The sequence below is a fragment of the Dryobates pubescens genome, chromosome 5 (genome assembly GCF_014839835.1).
Source record: "Dryobates pubescens isolate bDryPub1 chromosome 5, bDryPub1.pri, whole genome shotgun sequence".
NCBI classification, from domain to species: Eukaryota; Metazoa; Chordata; class Aves; order Piciformes; family Picidae; genus Dryobates; species Dryobates pubescens.
Window position 1 is genome coordinate 20,193,381 of NC_071616.1, and position 27,759 is coordinate 20,221,139.

General features: G+C 41.8%; 1 protein-coding gene across 1 annotated transcript in view; it reads left to right on the top strand.

Annotated features, from left to right (window-relative positions):
• SYNE2 (spectrin repeat containing nuclear envelope protein 2) overlaps positions 1-27,759 on the top strand; it is a 188,276-nt gene that overhangs the window by 109,729 nt on the left and 50,788 nt on the right. Inside the window, exons 69-91 of the mRNA XM_054161733.1 lie at positions 223-456; positions 2,221-2,388; positions 3,318-3,443; positions 4,334-4,446; positions 5,256-5,397; positions 6,343-6,474; positions 6,965-7,117; positions 7,375-7,584; positions 9,124-9,225; positions 10,607-10,726; positions 10,898-11,098; positions 11,754-11,927; positions 12,449-12,580; positions 14,690-14,886; positions 15,571-15,703; positions 16,580-16,762; positions 17,223-17,369; positions 18,898-19,074; positions 20,808-20,963; positions 22,582-22,731; positions 25,039-25,209; positions 26,240-26,373; positions 26,667-26,871. Coding sequence (XP_054017708.1) covers positions 223-456; positions 2,221-2,388; positions 3,318-3,443; positions 4,334-4,446; positions 5,256-5,397; positions 6,343-6,474; positions 6,965-7,117; positions 7,375-7,584; positions 9,124-9,225; positions 10,607-10,726; positions 10,898-11,098; positions 11,754-11,927; positions 12,449-12,580; positions 14,690-14,886; positions 15,571-15,703; positions 16,580-16,762; positions 17,223-17,369; positions 18,898-19,074; positions 20,808-20,963; positions 22,582-22,731; positions 25,039-25,209; positions 26,240-26,373; positions 26,667-26,871 — 3,660 coding nt within the window. The remainder of the gene's footprint in view (positions 1-222; positions 457-2,220; positions 2,389-3,317; positions 3,444-4,333; positions 4,447-5,255; positions 5,398-6,342; positions 6,475-6,964; positions 7,118-7,374; positions 7,585-9,123; positions 9,226-10,606; positions 10,727-10,897; positions 11,099-11,753; positions 11,928-12,448; positions 12,581-14,689; positions 14,887-15,570; positions 15,704-16,579; positions 16,763-17,222; positions 17,370-18,897; positions 19,075-20,807; positions 20,964-22,581; positions 22,732-25,038; positions 25,210-26,239; positions 26,374-26,666; positions 26,872-27,759) is intronic.

Here is a 27,759-nt window from a genome sequence, read left to right on the forward strand (position 1 = left end):
TCAGTTTCTCATTCTTTTTTTTTTTTTTCCCTTCTTATTTTTAATTTTTAATTCTTTTTCAATCTGGGAGTGCGGTGGCAGAGTGGTTTGGGTGCTTCTGTGAGTGTGAAAGCTAAACATTTCCCACTGGTAAGGGGAGGGGAAATACAGAAAGAAAGGGGAAAAAAAAAAAAAAAGAAACCCAGACAGATAACCACGTTTGTTTCATGTGCTTTGCTTCAGAGGGAGAAGCCGCCTCCTGCCCCTAACGCCACGCTGGGCTCTCGAGGGAAAGCGGGAGATTCGCAGGAAGTGGTGGATGGCGGCAGACCTGAGCCAGAAACGATCCTCCAGGTCTGCCAGGCCCAGGTTGCTGAGCTGGAGCAATGGCTAAACAAAACTAAGGTCTCCCTGAGGTCAGACCCCCAGACCCCCAAAATGCAACAGATGGCAGAACTGGAGCTTGCTGATTGCCAGGTAAGACAGCGGTCAGTTTGCTTCCGCCAGCCAAACCAGTCACTCTCCACTGGAGTGTGTCTGCAGAAAAGCTCTGCTTTACAGCTGCTCTTCTCCCCCCCTCAGTCTGCTTCCTTACACTGTGCAGAAAACAGGTAACTGCTTGGCTTCAGTTTCAGTACAGCATTCCAAGGGCTTAGTAAAAATACCTATTTTCAGAGTTGAGATCTTTATACATCCAGGGGGGTTATGTAGAATTCTTCAGTTCATCTAAAGCTTGGTTTAGTTTAAATCATTGGTCTCAATCATGAGAAATCAGCTAGGAAAAAAGAAGTAATTTTTTTCTTTTGACATTTTCTATTTCAGAGATTTGAAAGATTGGTATAAGATATCTTCCAAGCTGGTAAAATCTTTTGCACTTTTTGCAAAAATCCTGCCAGCACAGGAAGGCAAGAGCTTTTCCCCTGCCCTCTGTGAGAAGTGGCAAAAGTTGGACCTACTGCAGTACTGCCAGGGCAGGCTCTTACCCTGAATGGTAGTGGAAGGAAAGGAGTAGGTGGTACCTGATGGTGAAAACGGGTGGAAGCAAACAAGACTGGCATGAGGGACTGGAGTGAGTGGGAGTCCTGGCATGCAACAATTTTTTCTGGCATGCAGATGAAGAGAAAATGTGCAGCCATGCTGCTTTGAAGTTCCCTGCAGTGCCAGTCTGGTGTACCAGTTGGCTTCAAGTACCTGAAGTAACCAACTTCACTCACCATGAAGGAGCCAATACCAAAATGTGTCTCCATTTTAAATTAATTACTGGAGGACATTTCCAACTCTTTCGTTGCTGTTAGTGGGTGGGGATTTTTAATAGGAACTGAGTCCATGCCAAGAAGTGCCTCTGGGTTTAGTCTGTGTTTCAGCCAAGTGCTCAGGTGCTGAACTCTGTGGGAATTAGGATCCTGAACATGCCTAAGTAGCTAGCTGAGTCTGGGTCCCGGTCAGGCTTTGTTTCAGCATAGGCTTCGACAGAGCAGTTCCAGCCAGTAAAAACAAGCATGCTTCAGGCAGCTGTAAATGCTGCTGAATTCACAATGGCTGTTAGCAGTTTGGCTCAATGTGAAGAAGTGAACTTGTTGGAGAGGGAAGTTTTTCTAACCCAGCCAAGATCTCCACAGAAAAGTACACATAGCACAAAGTAGGAACAGTCTCTAGATATGGACATGCAATGTAAAGCTGCTGATTTATTGCAGTTAATTACTTCTGAGTTAAGCCATGGTGCCTGTCTCCACACTTGCCTTAAATATGTGAGTTTAAAACAATGCAGAGATGCACTTTGATTCACAGCAGCTTGAATTAAGAAACAGATCACAGGTCCTGGCTGGGATATGGTAACATTACTGTGTTTTGCTAATTCAGCACTATTCGTCCCAAAGGGTGATGTGATCAGTCTGTGCACTGCCTCCTTCTCCCTCATTGGTCTATGTCATCTTCTTGGTTGCATCCAAATGGAGTCTATAATTTCTGATTTCCTTTTTATTACTCCTTATCTAAGATAATAAAACTTCTTTCAGAGGCTGTTTGAAACAGATTTAAGATTAATTCTGTATAAAATGGATTTACTTGTTCAGAATAAAAAGATACTCTGCTGGGTAAAATCAAGGGGATTTGCAGCTAGCTCTCTCCTTCCCTATACATTTCTTTTCAGACAAGGGAAGCTGTAAGCATCAACTTCAGAATGTTATCAGGAAAGGAGTGTTGTGCTTCTAAGAATGAATAATTGACTGCTATCCCTTCTAGGTGAGGTTATCAGAGATAGAACAAAAGGTTCTTTCTTTATTGGATGATTGTGGAAATAGTGCAAACTACCAGCAAGAGACAGAGGCTCTTTCCTTGAAGCTGAAGGAAGTGAAGTGCAATTTGGAAAAAGTGCAGATGATGCTTCAAGACAAATACAGTGAAGAGCAGGTAAAGCATATGAATGCTATGCAGAGCAAGACTGAGAGTCGTGGTGCTTTAATGTGTGAAGATGTAGAACAGTTGGAGCTCACCATGTGAAGCAAGGAGAGGAGAAATGTCAGGCTTACTATTATTCTGCTTTGGAGAGCTGTGTAATTATTTACTGTTTGCAAGAAGTAGTGGATTTTTAGAGAGTCTCTGAACATCTTTTCTGCTGAAAGTGCTCAGTGACAGAGATCAAGGTTTTTTGAGGAGTACAGGGAAGGTATAAAAAGGTTTCTTTAGCTTGGTTTGATTTTCTAAATTACTTTGAAGAGCCGTGGCAATTGTCTGCCACAGTATCATGGCAAAGAGACCTTTAAGCAATGAATTTGTCTGTGCAAAATGTGTCCTGTGCCACAGCTGCACACTTCTTGCTGAGTTTCCCAGTGGGTAAGACTAACTCGCAGCTTCAGAGCCAATTCCCACTTTGTTGTACAAGGAGCCAGAGAAGTCCACCTGGTGTGTTCATGTAAGAGCAGCCACCATCTCTCTGGTGCTGGAGGAGTGCAATCTAAAAGGGAACCTACATGGCCCAGGAGAGAATCAGCACTGCTAAAGGCTCCCGTTGAGGTACTTCTGTGAGCCCAGACAGATGAAAATCCACATGCATGAGCAAATTTATAAGCATAAATTGCACATCCCTATAATCTGCATAGTATTGATTAATCTGCTAACAGGAAAAGTAAAGCAAACCTTGTAACTGTGAGGGAAAGAAATGTCAGAATGGACCAAACTTTCAGTAAATGGAACTAGACAGAGACCTTTGCAAGAATACCAACTGTTTCATACACTGCTCATTCTATGTGTGGTAAATCTGAGACAGCTTCACTTCTGCCATTTCCCCAAACAGACTTCTCAAGTCTGGAAGCCTTCCCACAATGGTTCTCTCTTTACAGATTCCTAACAGAGAGAGGATTGACCCAGAACCCCTTGAGATCCTACACTCCAATGGCTCCAGCACACCCCAACTTGCCCTTGCTGAACAGCCACTCATGTGGCACAATGGTTTCCAGCATCCCCAGGTAATTCTCCTACCATCCAGGAGCCAGACTGCTCTGCATCCTCTATGGGTGTGAGGGACAGCAGTATTTATTACCTGCTGCAGTGTTCACTGTGAGATCAAGCCTTTCAAGGGTAAGGTTCATCCACCCCTCTCCTCCAGTATAAGAGGAGTTTGTCAGGATGGAGAAAGGGCAAGAGGTTTAGTAATGCTACAAAGCTGGATGGAACCTGACACATTCCTTATATCATAATGATTCAGATGGCATCTCTCCAATATCCTGTCTTTGTAGCATTGTTGCGGTGTGAAATCTGAATCTATGTACTGACATTGCTTTTGAAGATGAATTTGAAGCTAAAGCTTTGTGGATGTGTTCCTATGGGCTAACTCACTATGACTTTAAGGTTGTTTTTAACAGATTTTTTTTTAAAATCCTGTGATGTTCTGTGCTCTGTAGACCACTGCTTTGCTAACTAAAAATCAGCATTTTTGTTTTTCATGGTATTAGAAAAGAGTTGGAGACAATGATCCAGCCTGAGCTGCTAAAATTGCTCCCTTTTCACTTGATGGTCTTTTTAACTAATGGAACTCAGCCTTGCTATTTTTAGTTGCCTTTTTTTTCTCTGTATATGCATGGCACTTACAGGCCTTAAAATTTCCAAGTGTGCATGATTTGTTCCTGGCTGGTGGTTTTTGCTTTTAAAACTTAACTCAGGCAGAACCCATATTCCTTAGAAATGTGTGTTTTCAGAAAATGGATTGTTTGGTCAACTCTTGTTTATACAGAAACTGCATTTTATTCTGATAGATGTATTTATTTGTTTTTGCTAAATGAATTAATGTAAAATGTGGTTGGAAAATCACAATCATGATTTGAGATTAATAGCGCTCACAACTGTTCTCCGTGTGCAGGATCTGAAAGCAAAAGCAGCTGAGCAGAAAAGTCTCCTTGACTTCATTGAGTCGTGCGTGGAAAAAATGCAGCCACAGTTTGAAGACAGCATGATGCAGAAATTGGAATCAAGGTACAAAATAACATCACTTACCAGATTCAGTGGTGTAAAACTGCCTAAGCCTGCTGAAACCTTGTAGTGGCACTATTGGTTCTGTGTAGATGTGTGCCTGTAGAAGAAAAACTGCAGAAGCTGGGACATCTGTGCTATCAACAGTCTAGAGAAACAGAGTTCAGTTTATGTGACAGCTTCTGTGATATTGGGCCAACTCCAGGGTTTAGAGTCAGTCTTGATATCAGGCAGGATTGACACCTGCTATAAACTAAAGCAGTCCCATCTGGAAGCAAGTTGGGTATCTCTATTCACAGCCTTTGCAGTACAAATGCACAGAGCTACTCAGGCAGATGTGATGACAGTATGTTAGGAAGCACTTCCTCACAGAAAGGGTAATTAGACACTGGAATGGACTGCCCAGGGAGGTGGTGGAGTTGCCATCCCTGGAGGTGTTTAAGGAAAGGTTGGATGTGGCACTTTGTGACATGGTTTTCTCAGTGTGGTGGTGTTAGGTCATAGGCTGGACTTGATGATCTCAGAGGTCTATTTCAGCCTCAATAATTCTGTGATTCTGTGAGTCTTTCAAAAGTGGGCATTGGAATCATGCATGAAACCAAGATGTGCTACAGAACTCTGTTTCCTGTATTGTAATTTCTGCAGGTCCCCGGCATGTTTGGTGGGGGAAAAGTCAAAAAAAGTTTTAAAGCTTTCACTCTGGTTTTGGGGCAGGAGCAATAGAACTTAATCTTATACGAGAAGTCTTATAAATCTAATTTCACTTATTCTGCTTTAGTATTTGCCATTCTGAAATTTTTTTCTCAATACAGCAATGGAGAATCCGATGCAAAGAGCAAGCAGGCTGATCCCACCTTAGCTCCAAAGGACCAAATGGGTAATAAATGGCAATATTTACAGCAAGAGCTATCATCAAAGATGAAGTCTCCTCTCTGTCAGCTTGTGGAACCTCAGGTCTGTTTAAGTTCAGTAAAACACTCTTTCTGCAGGCAGTTGGCTGTGGTAAAGGTAGCAATTAGTGTGTATCTTTCTGCATCATCGTATCACGACTCTTCATCAGATAGCTGAAACCTGTGCAAGTGCTCTCCAGGAGAATTTGTTACTGCATAGTGCTTACATGATTGTATTTTAATTTTACTTTGAGGTAAATAATGTCTGTGAAGTAGTGACTACTAAGCACAGTGTGGGAGCACATAGGTGGATCCTTGTAGTTAACATTCAGACCAGATGTTATCTGCTTCATTCTTGCATGAGAACTAAGAGTTAGCCAGCAAGCTCTCAGCTGATTGTCATGGATGTGGTTTAAGTCTGTTCTTGCAAGTGAGACCATTTCAGTCAAAACAGATCTCTGGCATAAACTTTGTTGTGCCATTCACCATTGTGTTCTCTCTTTCTCACATATCAAAAGCATAGTTTGGCCTGCAACAAGAGCACACTATGTGTTCTGAACAGAATGCAGCATTTTACCACTTGGACAAAACTGTAATGTCTGCTATTAAGAGCTTTGTTCACATTCAATTAGAGTGGCTAGATTTCATGTTGTCTGAAATTAACTGCATTACATGGAAGGATATCAGTCATGTAAGAACAATGAATCTCAGCTCTCTTTCAGGCAAGACCTAGACATAAGTGGGCAGCAGGGCTGCCTTGATACAAACTACAACTTGTAGCCCTTAGAGCTGGGAATAAGAGGCTCCTCTTTCAGTCAACCTGCCATCAGGTCATAGTCTGGCCAGCCAATTTCTGCCAGTATGAAGGGAACCCTGCTACCCATATTTCTTATAGTAATGCCTTGAAACTTTCTTTTTAATCCTTTTTGAAGAGTGTTATCTAGATGCCCATAATCCTGTCCCATCTGAGCTGTCCACCTAATTGCAGCATTCTTTTTCCAAATGTTAGATTATGACAAAGATGAATGTTCTGCCTCGAGGCACATTTGCTAGTGCAGGAACCCCAACTGTGGAAGAACTGAAAACGTATACTGTCCAGCTGGGAGACCTAAGCCAAGAAGCAAATGTGGTGCATGCACAGGTAAAAATGGCATGTCCTAGCATTGCAAAAATTACCAGGGGCACTAGACACAAGACACTGTTTGGGCACTGGTAAACATAGACAATAACAATAATTATTGCAGATGGCATTCATTGTAATGAATTTGCCAGTGTGGGTAAAGCTTCTCAAACTGTATAAAGCAAGCAGCCTGTGAATGATTTCAGTAAATCCACAGTATTTGACCTAACAAGACAAATTGTTTTGTATTTATTAGTTATTAAATTAGATTAGATTAGCGACCTCTGAGATAACAGCCTCTCCTAATACATAAAGAGTCATTGTCTCAGCTTTGGCCTTGACAGCTCTGAACATCACATGCATTTAACCATGTCTTCCAAGTCTGTCCTTCAATTTTTCACTAATTCCATTTTATTATTAGCTGACTGAACCTCTAACTTTATATAAGTGAGCAAATCTTAGACATGCCTTGGATGAAAGTACTGAAAACTTCTGACCTGCCTTTACCCAGGATAACGTGGCAGAGGAAGTCTCTTCCAATTTGGACAGAAAATTGTTTGAGCTGCTTCTGGCAATCAGCCGATGTTTGAATAACATGGAGGAGATGTTAAACACCTCAGTCCTTTCCACTGAAGAGGCAGCTGTGCAACAGGCTCTTTATGAGGTAACTGTCCTAAAGCATCTGGAAAATGAGAAATCCCAATGTATTTTTGTTACAGCAGAATATATATGGCTTGGTTTTTGCTCTGTATTTTGCTGGTATTAGTCAGGAGTAACACCACCAAACTATTTGGTGTTGCACAGATTTGTGCCTATTGCTTTTAACAACAATTTTCAAACTGAGTCCTGCTGCCTTTTACAGGAAAGAATCCTTGGACAGACACCATTTTCACCCATGTCATCTTTTTTCCAACCATTTAGACTCTTTCTGTCGAGCTGCAAAAACTTCACGCTGATCTGAGTGATAAAAAGGATGATCTTCTAAAATCTATTAGCTGTGCTGGTGGAAGCACAGATGTGTTCTGCGAGTGCTTTAACAACTTGCAGGCACGGCTGGAACAAACTCAAGCTGCCACTGCTTCAATGAGCAACTCCATGAAAGCTGGATTGGATCATAATAGCAATTACCAGGTACTCCATTGCCACAAACACACATCTTGTTTCACAGCATCTCTTACACTTGTTGGTGTTAATGCATTTGGGTTACAGATGAGCAATCTTTAAAGGGCTTTGTTCTTCAGGTTTTGTTGTTCTGGGTTTTGTTTGGGTTTGGTGGTTGGTGGCTTTTTTTTTTTTTTTTTTTGATACTAAAACTTGTCTTGGCCTCCCAAGAAGCAAATTTTTGCTGTTTCACAGTGCTTTTTGCAATGCTAACTACCTCAGAGGCCTTGAACACAGAAGAAAATTTGCATGCAGAATGGATGGAAGTAACCTCTCTCCCTCTGAAGGGAGGTTGTAGACAGACAGATGTTGGTCTCTTCTCCCAGGCGGCCAGTACCAGAACAAGAGGACACAGTCTCAGGCTGCGCCAGGGGAGGTTCAGGCTGGATGTTAGGAAAAAGTTCTATACAGAAAGAGTGATTGCCCATTGGAATGGGCTGCCTGGGGAGGTGGTGGAGTCGCCATCACTGGAGGTTTTCAGGAGAAGACTTGATGGGGTGCTTGGTGCCGTGGGTTAGTTGTTTGAGTGGTGTTAGATTGGTTGATGGGTTGGACGCGACGATCTTGAAGGTCTCTTCCAACCTGGTTTATTCTATGTATTCTAACCTGGGATCCCATGCATGCTGAGCTACAGGCTATAGCAAATTTCTGTGTGTAGGGATTAGGCTCAGGAGGATTTCGTACGTTCTTTCTGCTGCTGCATGGACGCAGGAGAGGCAAGCTGCTTCACTTGTGATGCTGTGTCTGAAACTGGGCTAGTTTTTGCTGTGTAATGGAGGTTGATTTAACCCTTTGTATTTACTTTTCCTTTAGTTTTTAATGCTGCAGTAGCAGAAGCTGTAGTTTTGCAAATTTGCATTTGGTTTTTGTTTTGTTTTGTTTATTCTATTTTGGAAAAGCAAATAGTGAGAAACTTTTCTATAGGCTAAATCTACTAGAATCTAGTAAATGCAAATCTACTGGAAAATACTCGGATCAGGTATTTAGACTGAAAGAAATGTCTGGTCTTTGAAATATAGTTTGTGATGTCCATTAAAACTCCAGTGTGCTCGTCATCTGCAAGTCAGCCTAGTTCTTTACTGTTGAGTAATAAACCAGTTCCTCTGAAGAACACTGGGATATTTTCTCCAAACAGAGGCAGGACTAGTCTTGCATTGTTGCACTTGTGCAGAATCCATCAAATGCCAGCACTGGGCTCATTTTTGCATTTTTAGAAAAGAAAGGTTTGCATCTCTGTAAGTTTCAGGGATTTTTAGAGTGGCAGAGGATCATTGTAACCAAGTCACCTACTTTCTTGCACTACACAGAGCACAGAATTCTTCTCTCTATTGCTTCAAGCCCATAATGCACATTGTTGTGCATGCACTGTTGTTTTGTTGGGGTTTTTTAATTTTGTAAGAGAAACAAAGTGCTTTTGCTGTAAGAGGTAACCATTTTGTTTGCAAAACTGTAATTTTGTCTGGTCATTCCTGATATATGATATACTTCTGATATTTGTTTCATTTGCAGAATGAAACCAGACTGCTCTATGATCAGTTAACTGAGAGAAAAGCTACTCTGCAACAATGCTTGAATGGGATACGTGGACATAATGTTCCTGAACAACTTCAGGTGATTTCATTTGAAGGAAATGACAAGAAAAACTCTCAGCACTAGCTGTTGTTTACAATTTTCTGCAATCTTTTAAGTTCCACTTTTTCTACTGCTTAAGTCTCACTTAAGTTTTAAGCATAAGGGAAGGAGACAGTTCAGTATTTGCCACCCTCCTTTAATACACCTCAATAAATAGACTTAAATTAAGTCATTTCAGCAGTTGGATTCGTGGAACTGGTCTCTTTATAACCTCTTGGAGCAAACACACCCCATGCTATGGCAGGAAAGAAAAAGAGCTACACAAAGTACAGTATTTCACATGTTATGCCTTTTTATATGCAAAACTAGCAGTTTTTTTGTGGGACTAGAAGAGGAGACTCAGGGGTGACCTTATTACTCTCTACAACTACCTGAAGGGAGGTTGTAGACAGACGGATGTTGGTCTCTTCTCCCAGGCGGCCAGTACCAGAACAAGAGGACACAGTCTCAGGCTGCACCAGGGGAGGTTCAGGCTAGATGTTAGGAAAAAGTTCTATACAGAAAGAGTGATTGCACATTAGAATGGGCTGCCTGGGGAGGTGGTGGAGTCGCCATCACTGGAGGTTTTCAGGAGGAGACTTGATGGGGTGCTTCGTGCCGTGGGTTAGTTGTTTGGGTGGTGTTGGATTGGTTGATGGGTTGGACGCGGTGATCTTGAAGGTCTCTTCCAACCTGGTTTATTCTATGTATGTATGTATTCTATGTGTTTATGAGCACTTCATTCTATGGCATTTGACCAGCTAAACTCTTTTCCTCAAGCTTCATAGGGATTAGCTGAGAACTGAAAATTATATCCTCCCCAGAAGGGTTATTTGCCATTTACCTACATGTTGGAGAATCAAAGAGGGTGTTTCAAACTGTTACAAGTTCATAAACTTGTTTACAGGCATGCCAAAAACTATGGTCAGAACTGCTGAATGCCCTAGCAGGGACTACTACTTTGGATATAGTCTGTAACACAATACCTCTTGGAAAAATAATGCCAGAAGTACATAGCTTCTCTTCCTTCAGAGAGTACAGGTCTCAATTCATCCCTGTTTAATTCTTTCTAACCTGTAAGAAAAAGTGGTATTTTCTGCATCTGTGATCCCTTCTACTAGCTGCTCTTTTATTAGTAAACTGAAATGCATGTTGAATGTTGGATTGAGACACAAGACCTGAATATCCTTCCTGGCTGTGTCATGGGCAGTCTTGTTTATTTAGTTTGGAAGCTTGTGGGAACTTGGGGTCTCATTGTGAGCTTATGAAGTGCTAGCACAGCAAACAGAGATCCAGCCCTTGGACATGATGTGCTACTAGTGATAATGAAAGTTTACTGGAACAGAACTTGTCCTAACAGCTTCTTTTGTCCTTAATTCAGAAAACCGATGCCTGTGCTTTGGAGCTGCAAAACTTAGAAAACCAAGTAGCAAAACTGAGAGGCCATGGGGAAAGATTTCAACTACCTGTCACCTTAATCCAGGAAGTTTATAAGTTAGAGGTAAGAGCACAGTACATTTTTTACTTTCTCAGCATGGTTTGAGTCTTCTCTAAGCAAGGTATTCTTAGCATCAAAAGGCTGATGGTTATTTTGCATTCTGGGAATATGTGTGGGGGTTTGTAGGATTCATTTCTGTCCTTCATGAATCACTAAACTGTGTTTACATTGTAGGATATTTTGGATGACATGTGGGGTATTCTGAAAGCAAAGTATGTGGAACTGAACTCTCCTTCCATCAGTGAGAGCCAGTATGAGGACTTACTTCATGGATTTGCAGAGCTGGTAGCTATTGGACGAGAGAAGATTGCACAAGATCCAAAACAGCTAACAAGAAGCAGAGCAGCTCTACAGTCTCACCTGGAAAATCACAAGGTATCAGATGCTTATCACAGCTCTGCTCAGATCAGCATAGCAGGAACACTATTTTCTGTGACTGGTTTCTCTCCAGTGTTAGAGAAGAATAACTAGCTCATAGTGTAGGGAAGGTCTGGAGTACATGCAGAAAACAAAGCAAAATTTTCAGTAGACCAAAATTGGAGCCACTGAAATAAGGAGAATCTGTGATTACAACTGCAGTTTTGGTGATAAATTAAGATTGGGATTTCAGTTTTGTCTGTTTAGTAATGCCTGGGCTTATCTCAGAACACACTGATAGGAGGAGAACTCATGTCCTTCTAATTATTGGTAATAAATCCATAGTGAGGTTCCTGAAGTTGCTGTCTAGCACCTGGGAGTTGAGCCTTTGCTTTGAACATTCTGTAACATCATCATCTGCTGGAGGAAACTTGCCCACGACAGCTCTTCTTCCCAAAGGGAGGATACTTTAGATCCAACTGTCAATTATTAGTAACTACTCATCTTGGGTTGATGCAGAATTTGGGTAGAAGACTCTTGACTGCAGGTATGAGTCTCTGAAACTGGCTGCTATTCTCCATGAGTCTTTTCAGTTTTCTTCATACTTTTGCTGTGTTAGGTGGGTAACCTCTCCTAAAATACAAGCTTTAACTTGTGTTTGGTTTTTTTTCAGGACTTTTTCCACAACCTCATGACCCATATGGCTTTCATGCAAGCATTTTCCAAGAAAGTGACTCCCTCTATCCTACAAAAGAAAGAGGAATTCTGGAAAGAGCTGATGAATGAAGTCAAGTTGCTGGAGCAGAAGGCCTGCCAGTATGGCATACATTTAGAGAGCCTACTAAAGGTAATGGGTCAAAAGAAACCCCAAATAAAAGCTGAAGGGAAGGAGGAGAAGAGCTATGTCTAGGGGAGCCCTTTCCACACCAGTTATTCTTTGGCTAGCAGTTGACCTTTTCTGTTTGTCGGACAACAACAGTTTATTACTCGTTCTATGTGTGTCAGTTAACCATTTTTTTCCCTGAAACCCTCCAAAAGTGCACATTTCCACCCTTTTCTCTGACTTCATGACTTACTGCAATAATTTTGGAGTGTCTTTTAAGGCACAAAAATACTAGCATTCCTTTAAAGTGAAACCTAAAAATTGATCTTAAAACACCCTTTAAGAAACCTTCACAATACGGGAGAATTAAATACTTAATCAGTGGTGAAATCATGTCTCACTTTAATATTTCCATATTATTCACCTATTTTCTGTGGCATTAAAGCAAGAGCTACTGATGCTACAATAAGTATTAAGGCCTCAGTCTGGTGTAGCAGAAATGTAGACAGATGTGTGCTCTATTAATTATGCAATGTGTTCTTTAGGAGTGGATGGAATTTGATGATGAATGCTTCATTTTCAACAAGGAGTTAGAGTCACTTACCTCTGCATTGCCTTCTGTTAATTTGGTTGAAGAAACAGAAGAAAGACTAATGGAAAGGATTGCACTTCTAGAGGTATTTCTATGTGTGTCTGGCTGGCGCTCTCCTCATGGATCTGTAGAGCTGGATTAGTTGGAATGTGAAGAGATCAGAAGAATGTGAAGACATCAGAAACAAAGTAGTAAAGATGATTTTGGGGGTGGTCCCAGCACTGGAATTTCAGTTTGAAGGCCAGAGTGTGGAATAATTATCCCAACAGCTTCCTCCAAAACAGTGGTAACTACTTCTAAAATAGGACAGAGCCTGAAGCCCCTCTCAGAACAAGAGGGAAATAACTTTCTGCTGGGGGCAGTCATGTACTTGGACAGCGCAGCCAGACCTGATAAGAGAGTGTTTGTCCATTTCTTGAGGTTTACACGTGTCAAAAAAAGCCCAAGCACTGTGCCAAGAAAGCAAATGGCATCCTGTCTTGTATTAGAAATCCTACATCCAGCAAGAGTAGGGAGATGATTGTCCCCTTACTCAGCTCTGGTGAGGCCATACCTTGAGTATTGTGTCCAGTTTTGGGTACCTCAATACAAGAGAGGTGCTTGAGGGAGTGCAGAGGAGGGCAACAAAGCTGTTGAAGGGCCTGGAGAATAAACAATATGAAGAGCAACTGAAGGAGCTGGGACTGTTTAGTTTGAAAAAGAGCAGGCTGAGGGGAGACCTCATTGCTCTCTACAACTATCTGAAAGGAGATTGTAGAGAGGCTGGTGCTGGTCTCTTCTCCCACGTAATTTGTGCTAGAACAACAGGGAATGGTCTCAAGCTGCAGCTGGGTAGGTTTAGACTGGATATTAAGAAAAAAAATTTCACTGAAAGAGTGATCAGGCATTGGAATGGGCTGCCCAGGGAGGTGATTGAGTCTCTGTGGTGGTTTTAGGCTGTATCTTTAAAATTTAGTTACAGATTCTGATCAGAAAAGTAGAAAAATGTAGATGAATCACTGTTGGGTGTAAAAAGGAAAACAACAGATTATTCTGAACAAATTCATTGGGTAAATATCTGGAATAAGAGGAGCCTGTGCCATAACAATTCTTCCTCTTTTCTTTTATCTTCTTTATCTTCTCGGCTGTTTTGCTTCACTCAGGAGAGCTAATGTGCTTTGGCTGACCTTGGCTAAGTCTAATGCACTGCTTCTCTCTCCGCTGTTCTCTCTCTTGGGACAGGGGGTGGGGGGCAATGGAATGGTTTTCCTGGTCTCTTGACCAGGGGGGTTCTCATGTTGTTTACTAATTGTAAATATCTGTATAATATTGTAAATACTGTATATTTTGTACATATTCATAGAATCATAGAATCAATAATGTTGGAAAAGACCTCAAATATTATCAAGTTCAACCTGTTGCCCAAGACCTCATGACTACTAAACCATGGCACCAAGTGCCACGTCCAGTCCCCTCTTGAACACCTCCAGGGATGGTGACTCCACCACCTCCCTGGGCAGCCCATTCCAATGGCTAACAACTCTCTCTGTGAAGAACTTTCTCCTCACCTTGAGCCTAAACTTGCCCTGGTGCAGTTTGATACTGTGTCCTCTTGTTCTGGTGCTGGTTGCCTGGGAGAAGAGACCAACCCCCTCCTGGCTACAACCTCCCTTCAGGTAGTTGTAGAGACCAATAAGGTCTCCCCTGAGCCTCCTCTTCTCCAGGCTATTCATTGCATTCCATTGTAGAGTGTAGATTTTGCTTGTAAATACAGATTCATTTGCTTCAAACTGAGTTGGACTGGCAAAGTTAATGGGGGGTGGGGGGGACTTCAACCCACTAGTCACCAACCCTGGATCTATTTAAGGGCTGCTTAGATATGGCGCTTAGGAATATGGTTTAGGGGTGACCCCCATAGAGTAGGGTTATCGGCTGGACTTGGTGATCCTGAGGATCTTTTCCAACCTGAATGTTTCTGTGATTCTGTGATAACACAGTCCTTGTGATAATGTATGAAATTATATTGAGATATGTCTTGATCTGTCCAAAAGAAACAAACAAAAAAAATTACCCTGCATGCCTTTTTTGCATGTAATGAAGTACAAATTTCTTGCATTTGGAAAATGAGGACCTTAGAACAAATGAGACATGTTTTGCTATCTGTTTGCAGTTTTTTATAATAATATTGTTTTGCAAACTTCCCATATCCTGATAGAAAATCAAAAGCAGTGTTGATGAAAAGCATGCCAGACTTTACCAGCTGGTGAAAGAAGGAAAGAAACTGCTGCCTGCTGTCAGCTCTCCAGAAATAAGAAGCCAGATTGGGAAGCTGGAAGAGCAGTGGCTGTCGTTAACCAAAAAAATTGGCCATGAGCTACACCGACTTCAGACATTACTCAAACTCCTGGTCAGGTAGGTATAATGTAGAAAGCCATTAGAGATTTCAGCTCAAAATAGTTTCTGATCTTCTGTTGATGTGTTTTTGAAATATGAGAGTGAATTAATGAATAATATACCTCCTTGAACTTAAAAATGAGAAGGGGAAAAAAAGCAGTGGTGATCATAAGTGAAGTCCTGGCAGTCAAGTGGAGATGATTTGAGGCTCTAGAGCCCAGTCCACCAGCTGATATACCAAGCTCATGTCTCCTTATTTATGGTCTGTGTGTTCTAAGGTCAGGCTGGCTGGACCCATAGTGTGGACAAAGCATGCCATTTTTTGTTGGTATTGACCTCTGCTGTGTATTCTGCACTGTATCTTGAAGTGTGCAGTCTCCTCTGGTGGTCTGGACCTCCATTCAACAAAGTGCTTTTCACCCATGTGATCTTGACAACTGCTGGGTGACTAGAAAGAGGATGCTTTCAGGAACACTTGATCAGTTGGAAAGAGATGATAGGAAATGTCTTGTGGGTACCTGCTGAAGAATAGCTGTGTTGCACATCAATCCATGCTGTAGCCATGCTTCTGCAAGATTCTGTAGCCTGATAGGTGCCAGAATAGTGCATGCCTGCTCAGAGACAGGAGGACAACTTGGAGGGTGAGAAATGTGTCCTAGACTCATCTAGGAGATGTATGTGTGCTTTGTTTCCTCCTTGTAGCTACAACAGAGACTCGGAGGAGTTAATTAAATGGCTGGATTCTGCCCAGCAGAGAATGAATTTTTGGAAGGAGCAGTCTCTCAACGTGTCGCAAGATCTTCCCACCATCAGGGATAACATCAAAAGCTTATTTGTAAGTATTTCTCCTCACACATTTAGATAGAAGACATTGTAACTTCCAGTGAAAAATGGCCCTTTCAAGTGGTTTTTGTATTTGCTATAACCCAGAAGCTGCCCAGCACTGAATGGCTGTGTGCCCTAAAACCACCCTGTGGCGAACTGTGAGGATGGCAGGCCACCAAAGACCTTCCTTCTAATTATAGGGCCTGCCAGAGTGCATAAATCATAATGGAATCCTCTAGTAATGAGCTCCAAACTGCAACACATCCCAGCCTAGGCAGGATCTCCTAGGCACCTACAGTCTAATAGGATGGCTTCTGCCTTGCTCCTCATGTCAAATACCAGCAGTTCAGCCAAGCTGATGGGCCAGTTACTAACTGAATCTGGGGTGGTAGGCTCAGGGAACAGGGCTGAAGACAGCAGGCCTATGAAGATGGAAAGCTAAAGTCTGAGGAGATTACATACTTTGGAGATTACATGTCTTTGGCTGCCCTTCTGGTGCTGAGCTCCCCAGGAGGCGTAGCCCCAGTGTGAGGTCTGACAGAGGAAGTCTTGCAAAGTGTGAAAGCAAAGCATTGTGAAGGTTAGACTCAAGGGTATGAGCTGGCCAGGGACCTGAGGATTGGGGTTGCTCTTTGGACCTCTGTGAAATGAGGATTAAGGTATTCCCAATTCTTGTGAAGCAACAAAACGACATTCAGCATTGTCAAGCTTGGCATCAGAAGGTCTTACCTGCTGCCAGAACACATCTGAATTTTATCTGGCTAAAATCTGTTGTTTGAGGTAGTTCATCCTGTAACAGAAAATCTGATTTGCCTTCTTTATTTAAGTATTTATATATATATATATATATATTTACCTTGTTTTAAATTTCTCCCATGCACCTCAGTCATTCTCTAAGGAAGTTGATGAAAAATCTTCACTGAAGTCATCTGTGGTGAGCACTGCCAACCAGCTCTTTCATGTGAAGCAAGCTGATGCTGCAGCACTTAGGTCATCTTTGGCAAAGTTTGAGCAAAAATGGGGAGAACTGATTACACAGCTGCCAGCCATCCAAGAAAAGCTTCACCAGGTGAGGAGAAAGTCTCACAGTTCAAGCTAAAGAATGACTTTTACGTGTTGCTGTTGGGATTCAGTTGGCTGCTCCATGAGGCCCTCAAAGCATCTTTTTCCTGATTATCTGTCTGTCTTGCTTCTAGAATACCCCCAATATTCTGCTGCAGATTAATGACCCTTCTTTAATTATTCTTAAGTGTTCTTCATGGGCCTTTTTTTGCACATATCTGTCATCATGACAGTTTTATATGCAAGGCTGTTACAATTGGAAAGAATTTTATTTCAAATTTCTGAACTCTCAAACTTTTCTGGATTTCATTCACATATCTCTATGGAGCATAAGGCTCACTTTCAAGTTCATACCCTGGTAATTGCAATTATAGTGCCCAAGCCTTTCTACAAATACAAATGTCACCTTCCTTGCAATACTTCTAACAAGTAGAGTGTAGAGGATTCATTATGTGCTCTACCCCCAGCTTCAGATGGAAAAACTTTCATCACGGGAAGCCATCGCTGAGCTAATGACCTGGCTGGACCATGTGGAACAACAGCAGGGACATGAGGAACCAATAAACTCACAATGTTGTGCTGCCCAAGTCAAAAACCTCCTTCAAAAGTACAAGGTAAAGGCCTTCTGCAAGATGTTTGGCTGTAACAAGAATGGAAACAGTTCTCAGGCATTGTCATATCCTTCCCCTTGCTCTTGGGAGAGTTCCTCAAACAGTCTCAAATGTGTCTTACATCTTTCTTTATAAAAACCTTTTGTTTCCATACCTCACAAGACATTGCCTGTACTGCAATACAGCTACTGCCTACTGCACTATAATCTCCTTTCCTCACGCTGTCACACCTCTTGTTCCCTCTCTCTTAAATTCTAAAATGTGTTCAGCTATACCTCCTTAGGAACACAGACTCTTAAGTTCATGCTGTTTTCATCTGTCTTTTCAGTAAGGAATACCTCATTAATGGAGCTCCATAGCGAGTATCCCTTTAGGTAGAGAACAGGGGTTTTGAATATTACGTTTCATCAAAAGAGAAGATGTGCCAGAAGGACAAGATGAACATCCCTGCAGAGAGAGGCTGCAGCAGACTCTTAGCTCTGTTCAGATTCTAAAACACCACTGACAGAGAGGCTGCTTGGCCCAGCCACAGGAAAGATTCAAGCCATGCTTATATATCCACAGATGCCAGGGAGCCCAGCCTCAGGACCCTGCAGAGCCTTATTTTGCTCTGCCCTTGCAGAGCTACCAAGCTGTGCTCTGGGTTCAGACAGGATGACAGTTCTTAGCCTACAGCTGCAGTTCTCAGGCACTTTGGTACTGCATGTAAAGCAAGTGGCAATATCAGCACTCCTTTCAAAGTGTCTTAGTGTAGCAATTAGATAACATTTTGGTCTGTATCAGTTGGATCTGGCAGTTTGAACATGTAGGTGAGGTGCTGGTTTTAACCTTTTACAGATTTAAAGATCACTTGGTAGATGTGTCTTCTGCTCTTGTCAGCAATGTGGGGATGTGTATGGTGAGAATAAAGCCAGGATAAGGGTCACTGCTACATGAAAGCAGCTGTAGCTTCATTACTTCTACTGTCATATTCCCCGGTGTCTTTTTTCTGGGTGCTACTAAATACAGTTTTGGACCCCATTCTCCCCCTCTTCTAATACCATTTCAAAGAAAAAGGCATTTCCTTACAGGGGTCTCATTGTCTCTGGGCAAGAATGCTAGTTCTGGAAGATACTTTTTCCTCCCAGGTATTCTGATACTCCGTTCCGATACCAGATATTTTGGTAAAGGAGCACAAGCTCTTGTCTGCATTTATCTGTGAATTGCAGGAGAGTGGGAAGGCCTCAGTCATAGCCATATCTGGGCCCAAGGCAGTGTGATGGCATTGTCCAATGTACAGTGGGTCTGGTACCCCTAGGTTGTATTCTTTACTCCAGCTCTAGCCTGTTATTACCTTGAGCTATCTATGTAATAATAGTGATTTTCTGCAACAGTTTCAGTGGATGGAAATAGCTGCACAATTATAGAATGGGGAAAATTGAGAACTATTCCTAGAGCCAGGTCATGGTTCAGAATCAGCCAGGAATGTGCTGCCAAAATAATTGTTTTACTTTCTCTCTCTCTCTTTTTTTTTTTTTCTTTTCCCATCCAGGAATATATGATGGAAATGAACTTTAAACAGTGGATGGTAGATTTTGTTAACCAGTCACTCTTGCAGATGAGCACTTGTGATGTGGAAAGCAAGCGGTATGAAAGGACAGAGTTTGCTGAGTGTCTTGGAGAGATGAACTTACGGTGGCACAGGTTGCAGGCATCTCTGAACAGAAAGGTTTGGTTGAGTTCTCATTGCTTTCTCTCTCACAATTCTGATCTTGCCTGTGCCAGTGCTCTGCATCTTGCAAGCAGCCTTTCACCCCAAGTCTGCAGACACTGTTTGACATAGTGCTTTTTGACACAGTCCCTGCACTTTCTGTTGTCTGTACAATCTGCTGTCTCATGGACAGCCTATGGTGTTGTCTATGAAGTAGTGGGCAGACATACAAACCTCAGCACAGTTTGGGAGGGTAAACTGTCCTGTAACATGCAGGGAGAGAAAACAGACAAAATCTGCTCTTCATGGGATTTACCCTCATTGACTGTATTAGGTGGGAAAAAAAAAGATTCCTCATATGTAGAAAATACAGTCAGTGACATTTCAACAAAGACCTGTCTGAAGGAAACAGAAAAAGGAAGAATTCAGCATAGTGTCTGCATGGGGACCTGTTAGCAAAATCTGTTAAAGCTTGGGGTGCTGTGAAGGTTGGGGCATCTAAAACTTAGTTGTAGAAAACCCTGGATATTTTGTGGAAAGATGAGGTGCTACACTGCTTGGTACAAGCAGCCAGGCCCTGCTCAGCAAACACAGTACCAAAAAAGCAAACAGCCCATCTACATACCATATGATGGGAATGAGAAGTAAGTATATATTAAGCTACCACCCATTTTCCTGTTGTAGCAGTTGAATTTGCCAAAGAAGTGATTAAGTAGTATTGACAGTCCCTATTCTCATGGGGACATACAAAAGTACTGGAAAAGGCACAGAAGGGATTGTCTCCCAGCCATGCTGCAGTCCCCCTTGGTCACTGGGAATGGGTTGCTCTGTGTTGCGTCCTCCTCCTGCAATAATTAAATATGCCTTCCCAATGGAATGCTTTGAGGATGAGTAGTTGATAGGCGAATTCTACACATAGGCTAACTATACCAACACATCTGCTGTGTTTCTCTGTAGAAAATCTGGTTCAAACAGTTCTCCAGAATTACTTATCCTACTGAGGCTAGAAATAATCCATGCATCCAAAATTAAATGCTGCTGCTTGTGGGCCCCAGTGCCCAGAAAAGCTAGTGTGACTCATGTGATGTGGAAGAGACCAGGGGAAGGTTAGCATCCCAAAATGCAAACATGAGGCTGCTAAGATGAATCCTTCTACCAGCACCTTCCTCTTTCATTCTGTTTCTCTCCCAGATTTACAGGGTTTTGGGAGAAACTGCCCTCCCTGAATACAGATATAAAGAATGCTGGTCAAACAGGAAGTTCTCAAATTTTTCTGACTCTGAAAGCCTTCCAGGAACACTTTAATGTAGAAAAAAAAAAATTTTTGCAGTCCTGCACAATTCACAATTTCAGTTTTGGGGAGGAAGTTACATTCTCTGCCCATTTTCAAGAATGTGCATTACAGGATTTAAGGGATCCTCAAGGCCAAGACTGAAGATAGGAGACTTGAGGACCCTTGCTTACTAGTAACTTTGGTAGGGAGGGTTTTAGGGAGAATGACATTTTCAGACTCCATATGAAAGTATCCCAACTTGTGAGGTCTACAGGTCACCAGCTTCAGCCCACACTGTCATGTTTTATTCCCAGGGAAAAAGGTTGGATCCTAAGGAGCCAGTAAAACTTTTTAGCTTTTAATTTGAAAATATTTAAATAGTGTTTTCAATGTAAATATTGTATTCTCAAATTTTGTCATGGGAGGGGGAGCCCTTTTTCTCCCCACCTCAAGGTTTAAATTGTTCTGCAACTCTCAGATACAAGACCTGGAACACCTCTTGGAGGATATCACGGAAAATGAGAACAAAGCACAGACTCTGCACAACTGGCTGGAAGCTCAGAGAGATCGACTGAAATCTTTACAAACTCCAGCAAGTCTGATCTCTGCACAGAACACATTGGATGATTGCAAGGTAAAGCACTTTATTGTATAAAAACATATTTAGCACTTTGCTGAATCCAGACTAAAAAAGTGCCCAGATTTTAACAGAAAAAAATGTAAAGAAATTGCCATTTCCTAGAAGAATATTACAGTGTAACTTTAATTAAAGCATGTTAGGTTCAGGTGATAAAGAGCTAGATCCACTTCTAATGTGAATTGCTGTTTTATGGTTTGGTGGTTGGTTTTTTTCCTCCAATTGAAGGATGCATCTGCTGTTGTTCTGTGCTATTTGGAGTGTTGTGCAGCAATATTGCAGATACTATTCTGAGATGTCTCCAAAAGAAGTAGCTCTCAGTTCAGCAAAATCTATCAATTCCATTAGGTTGAAGAGCTCTGTGGTAGAAGTGTTGTGGAAATTACACAGTCCTGTCTGGAAAAATAGGAACTCTCTCTGCTCCTGCCCTACAGTGTAGTCTCTGTGCACCAGCCTTAATACTCTGGGGGTCCTTTGTTTTTGTTGTGTTTTTGTAGGCATCAGCTCCCTCACAATTAGTACAGGTGCAGCCAGATAATAATTGGCTCCTGTTGCTCTGACAATCTGCTGTTTTCATTCATTTTATCATTCCCTCTCTATTTTTTTATCATGGAATTTTTGTTCCGTCATTGCCATGGTTACATATGTCTCTTTTGTAGTAGATTGCTTTTATTGCCTAGGGTGCTCTGATACATTCTGAGTTACCTGTCTCTCTGAAGCACTCTGAAACATATTGAGGGACCAGCAAGACACCGTGCTAGGATGCAGGTGGCTAAAATGTTTCATTAACATTAATTTGTGCAATTAAAAGGAGGTCCAAATGTGAAAACGTTGTGGGGGCAGTAAGTGGGGCAGATAGAGAAAAGTCATCACTTTAAGTGTAATAAAGGAAAGTGTTATGACCCATTGTGTGCATGGATATTTACTCATGTTGTGAAAAACTAACTGCTGAGCTTTCTCCAGCATGTAAAGACTTTCTTATCATCTTGCTGGTTGTGTCAGGGGGGAAGTTATTCTCCCAGGCATCTCCATTGATTTTAGTGAGGATTCTCCCATGGGAGAAGCCTGTGACTAAGAGGAGAAGCTGCAAATAACTTTCTAGAAATTGCTAGAATGTCAGGGACCCTATTAGACCCCTCATCGGTTCCTATTCAGTTGTATTCCAGACCAACTTAGGTTGGTCTGCTGGAGCAGAGAAGGACCCAAATGCTAAGGAATCCAGCCTGCTCAAGGAAAAGTTCAGCAGTGTTAGTAGAAAAACTTTTGCGTCTGGACAGGTACAGAGAGCCTTGCACAGTGGCTGAGGAACTATCTCCTGATGATTTCCTTACCAACAATGATGTCCAGTGCTTGTGCTGATAGTAAACAGATTGATTCTAACTCTACCTGTAGGAAACCAAAGCAGTCACTGTCATTCTGAGTTCTTGCTAAGCAGTGTTTTATATCAGAGTTGAAATGGTGGTGCTGTTGCATGGCAGAAAACTGCACGGAACTGGTAATAAAGAAGGAATGTTTATCTAAGCTCCTCACACAGAAGTTTTTTTCTGTGGTCTCATTAAAAGATCTTATTTATCTTCCTTTTGTTTGTTGGTTTGGTTTTCTTTTTTACACTTAGGAGCTAGAAAATCAGCTCTCAGTTAAATCCAAAACACTTGATGAGCTCAAACAGAGTTTGGCTTTCAATGGCGGTGCAGACCACACCCCAGAAGCTCTGTCTCTCAAGATACCTGAACTATGTGAAATGATGGACAGCATTGTAAGCCAGGTAAAAGCTTTGTTTGTGTTCACATTTCCCCACTACATATCTCTAGTACTAGTTTTATTAATGATCTTCAGTAGGATGACAGAAGCTGGTACAAAAAAGATGCACAGCATTCCTTGCTCTTAACCTTTTTAAGAATTTTAAGTCTTTACCATAGTGTAAATTAATTGATTTCCAGGGTTGAGAGAGAAAAACAGTCTGATCTCAAAGAAGTTTGACTATAAGGAGAGGAGGGACAGACACCCATGTGCAGTTTCAGAAAATAAAGAAATAGCACTGCTCTTTTTCTGTTAAGTTGAAAACAGAAATCTTAAACTCTTACTGAATCTGTTTCTTTCCCTTACCCTGGTCTTTCTTGCCTGTGCTATGCTGGTGGAAGCTGCCTGTTCCTGCCCTGTTCTCACACCATCTCCCAGTTCCTCTTCCATCCACACACCTGGATGGCTTCTGCTGCTTCAAGGAGAAACTGGCAGATTGCTTTCCCCTCAAGTTGATTCCCCATCAGTGTGTATTTACGGTTAGATTATCTTTATACTTGGAATGGATCTTTTTGATCTAGATGTAATTGATAGGCACAGGAGGTATAATAATGAGTACACTTATTGATTAAATTTGTGATAATAAATAGCCACATATCATAGAAGACTAGAGGTGGTGCAGTGATCATGTTTACAATTAGAGAGTCCCTTATGCTTTCTTTTATAAATGCCTCACATTTGCTCCTCAAAACTTTGCGAAAGCTTGAACCCTTTTGGTGGAACTCTTCCAGATGAGGTGTCAGTCCACTAGGAGCCTTCAGTCCAGGATGAGCCTTCTGCTTCTTGGTTCAGTTTCAAGAGAAATGATGGGACTGTCTCTTACCAAGAAAGCAGAGAAATTTTTGTGTGTATACATGATGAAAGCTTTTCCTTCTGCTGTAGAGCTGGGGATATTAATAGGCAGGATTGGCAGTCTAGTGTTTTTTGTTTTCTTTTTTGAAGTCCCCATGGGTCATATTAATTTTAATATTTTTATAACTTAAGTATTGAACTTGCACACTACAGAATGTTCTTACAGCTTAGTTGTCTGCGAGTTCAGTGAAACACCAAGTGCAGCTTTCTTTCCAGAGTCAGGCTGTGATTTCATATGTAAGGCTAAGGAAATGTGATACCTTGAGTGTGTTGTCCATAGGTTGATCTCAAGACAAAAAGTCTGTGGCCTACAGAAATTTCCCAAGCACAATATCTTTACATCTTCCTTGTGTGGGCAGCAATTAGCTGCAGGCTACAAAAAGCAATTAGAGATTCCTCCCACCTAGACCATGATTCAGATGAGACCAGGGATGATTAATCCATCAACCCCTGTGTGCTGGGAACTAGAATGCTAGGATCCAATGATCTGTGCAGTCTGTTTGTGGTCAGCTGCTGTAGAAAAGTTTCAATCTTCCATTGTGTGCAGAGTCAGAACTGAACCGGAGCTTTGCAAAGTGCCTTGGAGACTCACCTGATTGGCTGTGTGTTTTCATTCTCTTCTCAAAGCAGCTGCTACTGGCATGACCAAAAATAGGTAGTGAAGTGGGTGCCTGTTTTGTCTAACCTAGGGCATGCCTGAGGTACCTCCCCGCTACAGAACTATAGAATGACAAATGCCCCCTGGAGCAGGACTATGAGTTGAAAATGTCTTGGAGTATGTGGCAAATGGAAGCCATGCTTGCCCCAATACAGCTAAAATAACTGCAATAATGCGAGAGGCATAGAAAACAAGGAGCACAGCCCTCCTTTAATTTTATATGAGAATCCTGAAGTAGCTAGACTGGCTCCAGTGAGCCTGCATTGTTAGAGCAAAATGTCACGAAGGATGATAACTCTACAGAGTCTTGCAGTGCTGTCTTCCATACAGAATAATTTCTGTTGGATTTTTCATTATAAGGAAACTTGGTCTCTGGATCAAACCATCTGCTTCCTAAGAAGATTAATGCTCTCAGCTTCCTCCCACTTCAGGTTGATATTGGCAGGAAGGAATAAGCAATTCATTATTTCAGTATTCTTTTGCTTTTTTCGCTTTTTGAGTTGTGGCTGACAGAATAGTGCTACCTTGAACTCTGGTGACATTCTTATTTCCAGCAAATTCTTGTACCTCACTCTAAATACTCTTTGTGGCTTGGCCTGAAGCCTGCACAATTCCTTAGCAAGTAAGAAAGTACGCCAACTTGTGAAATTCTTGTAGATTGTCATGGAGTGAGCATTGAGCTTCGTTTTTTAAATCAACTTGAATGTAATTTATGTGTCAGAACTACCACAGAAATATGTAACCAAAGTGGTTTGTTTTCAGGTTGCACAGTTAAAGACCTCAGTGCAGTCAATAGTGGAGCAGTGGAAAATATATGATGAAGCTTATACAGATGTCAGCCTGAAGACAATAAGATATTTGTACTGCGTAAACCAGTGCAAACCTTCTGTGCTGTCACTGGAATATTTGAAAAATGAGATCAGAACTCTCCAGGTAAATCTACTGAAGTTGTCTCTTGCTTTTGTACTTCTTTCTGTGCCTTTAAACCAATAAGCGACTGATCAAACTCTCCTGAAAAAAGAAGACAGAAAAGGTTATCTAATCAATTTCCTCTTTATATAGTGCTGTGTTGAAGTAGAATATTTTCTTTTATTTTTCACCTCCAGAGGCAGGGAGGACTATTCCTAGATTTTGTTCTTTATTTAGCACATCAGCTCAACTTGGGTGCAATTTAGATACCAGACTTCAGGACAGAAGCACAGGTGAGCTGCTACAACATCTGCCTTACTGTGGGCTAGCAGAACCTCCATTTTGGATTACAACGATCCCTTGACATTTTAGTCTTCTCCCCGTGCTGGAAGGCATCCCCATATGAAGCACCAGGTCCTCAGACTCCCTTGTACCTGGGTGTCCAGGTAGACATGTGCACTCCACCACCATCCCTCATGCTAATGTCTACTCAGTTCATGTCTAATTCACATGGGCAGCAGGAAGACTGGCTGAAAGCACACCTTCAAAGGGCAACCTAATGCCATTGTTGTGTGTGTTTGCCTCAAGGTTACTCTCACCATTCATGTGAAAAATACTGGTTCTCAGCTCATTGCTCAAAAGGAAATTTTTCACTTTGTGCTTCTGAGGGAAAAGCCCTACTATAAGGCTGTAGGATAACCTGAAAGGAGATGCCTGTGCATCACTGCTGGGACTCACTGCAGAAATGAAGGGGACCTGGGAGAAAACTCGTGAAGGCACCGTGTCTCTAGATGTGCAACTTGAGCACTCCCCTTAGGGTACTGTGTCCCAGCCACTGTACCAGTCCACGACACAGGCTACATTAACCATTATTTACAGTAAAGCACCATTCCACATACAGTTTTTAGGATCAGGCATTACAGTTTTCACAAGCATTTCAATCTGTGCTGCAAATTTGTGCCATTCTTGCTACCCTATCCTTATCCTTCTGTACAGGGGAAGCTATACTCGGGTCATTTATGGTCACAACTAATTGCAATGATCTCTTTTGCAGTCCCTTCAAGATGAATCAGAGAATGATGAAGAATGTTGGACCAAGCTCCAGGCTGCAGCCAGTAACCTGAAGAAGCACTGCTCCCCATCATTTGCAGATATCATTGACCAGAAGTGCATGAGGGCTCATGATAGGTAAGCTTGTGAAATTAGTATTTCAGAAAGAAATGTGCTGAGACAGGACTTGAAGTCTGTCAGACTTTTAAATCTGTATTAAAACAACTCACCTGTCTCAGGGTAACTGTGAGGAGAAGCTGCTACTATTTTTTTTGTGTGATGGCTCACAGAGCACAAAATGGTGCTATGCCAGTGGGCTTTCAGTAACATGGGTATGAATACAAAGAAAGTCCCACAGGAATCCTACACCAAATCATATTCTGGAGGAGAATCTACTAGGAAAATGCTTTTATGCTTTGATATGTTGGCAGGTGGAACTCAGTGAATGAAGACATCACAGATCAGTTGCGGGCAGCACAAGTGACTCTGCAGCTTTGGGAGCCCTTTGATACTTTATGCACTGAGGCAGCAGCCAAGTTACAACAGTACCAAGAGCAGTGCACTCATCTCTTAGATGCTTGCGTGCCTGAGGATAACATGACAGAAACCCTGAAGCAGAGGATACAGGATATAAAGGTACATGAATATGTTTCTGCCGCCTAGAACAAACCAGAAACCTTTTTGGGAAACAAATCAAAAGAACGCTTTCTCCTCCTCTCCTCCCCTAAATCCACTCAGTAGAAGATGTATAATCTGTGAGGTTTATCCACTAACAGGCATCCTTGTATTTCCTTTAAATACTTTGCCCAGATCCTGAGCCCAAACCAGAGTTGCATAGGATGAGAAGAGAGCAGAAGGGAGAAATCATATTCTTTCTCTGCCCCTTTCTGCTGTATAGAAAGAATCAGGCTGTGTTGGAAGGAATCATTAGACAAAATTATTTACTTCATGGGACGCTGCTTGGGAGAAGAGATAATATCTACTAGCACTATAGCTAGGGGCAAAAGACCAGGTTTCCAGAATAGAGGGCTGTCTTGATGTCTTCTAAAGTCTTTACATTTGTTTTATTTAGGTTTGGTATGTTGGTGGGTTTTTTGGTTGGGTTTTTTTGCCTAGTTTGATAAATTCACAGATTTCTAAGCTCATTAGATTATCCTAATTGCTTCTGAGTTTAGGCAGATGAGATGTCATGCTGAGACCACAGGGTACATTTGGCTCACAGGCAGCAAAGCTGTCATTAGGTTCTGACATTTTTGGTTCTTTCAGACTGCAATAAGGGAACATAATAATCCTTATTTCAGGACAGAGCAATGATTCATCATGCTTTATGAACCTCTAGTCACATACTGGAAGAACTTGAAAGCACTCCCTTTTGCATGTGGCCAGCGAAGAATCTCCATATTACGGGAAAGAGAGCTCCTGTGTTTCTTGCTGTGTCAGTAACAGCTGACAGCAACAAAGCTTAGACCAAACCATTTTCTCTCTCTTCTATTCTGTTAATGGCTATAATGTAAATTCATCAGT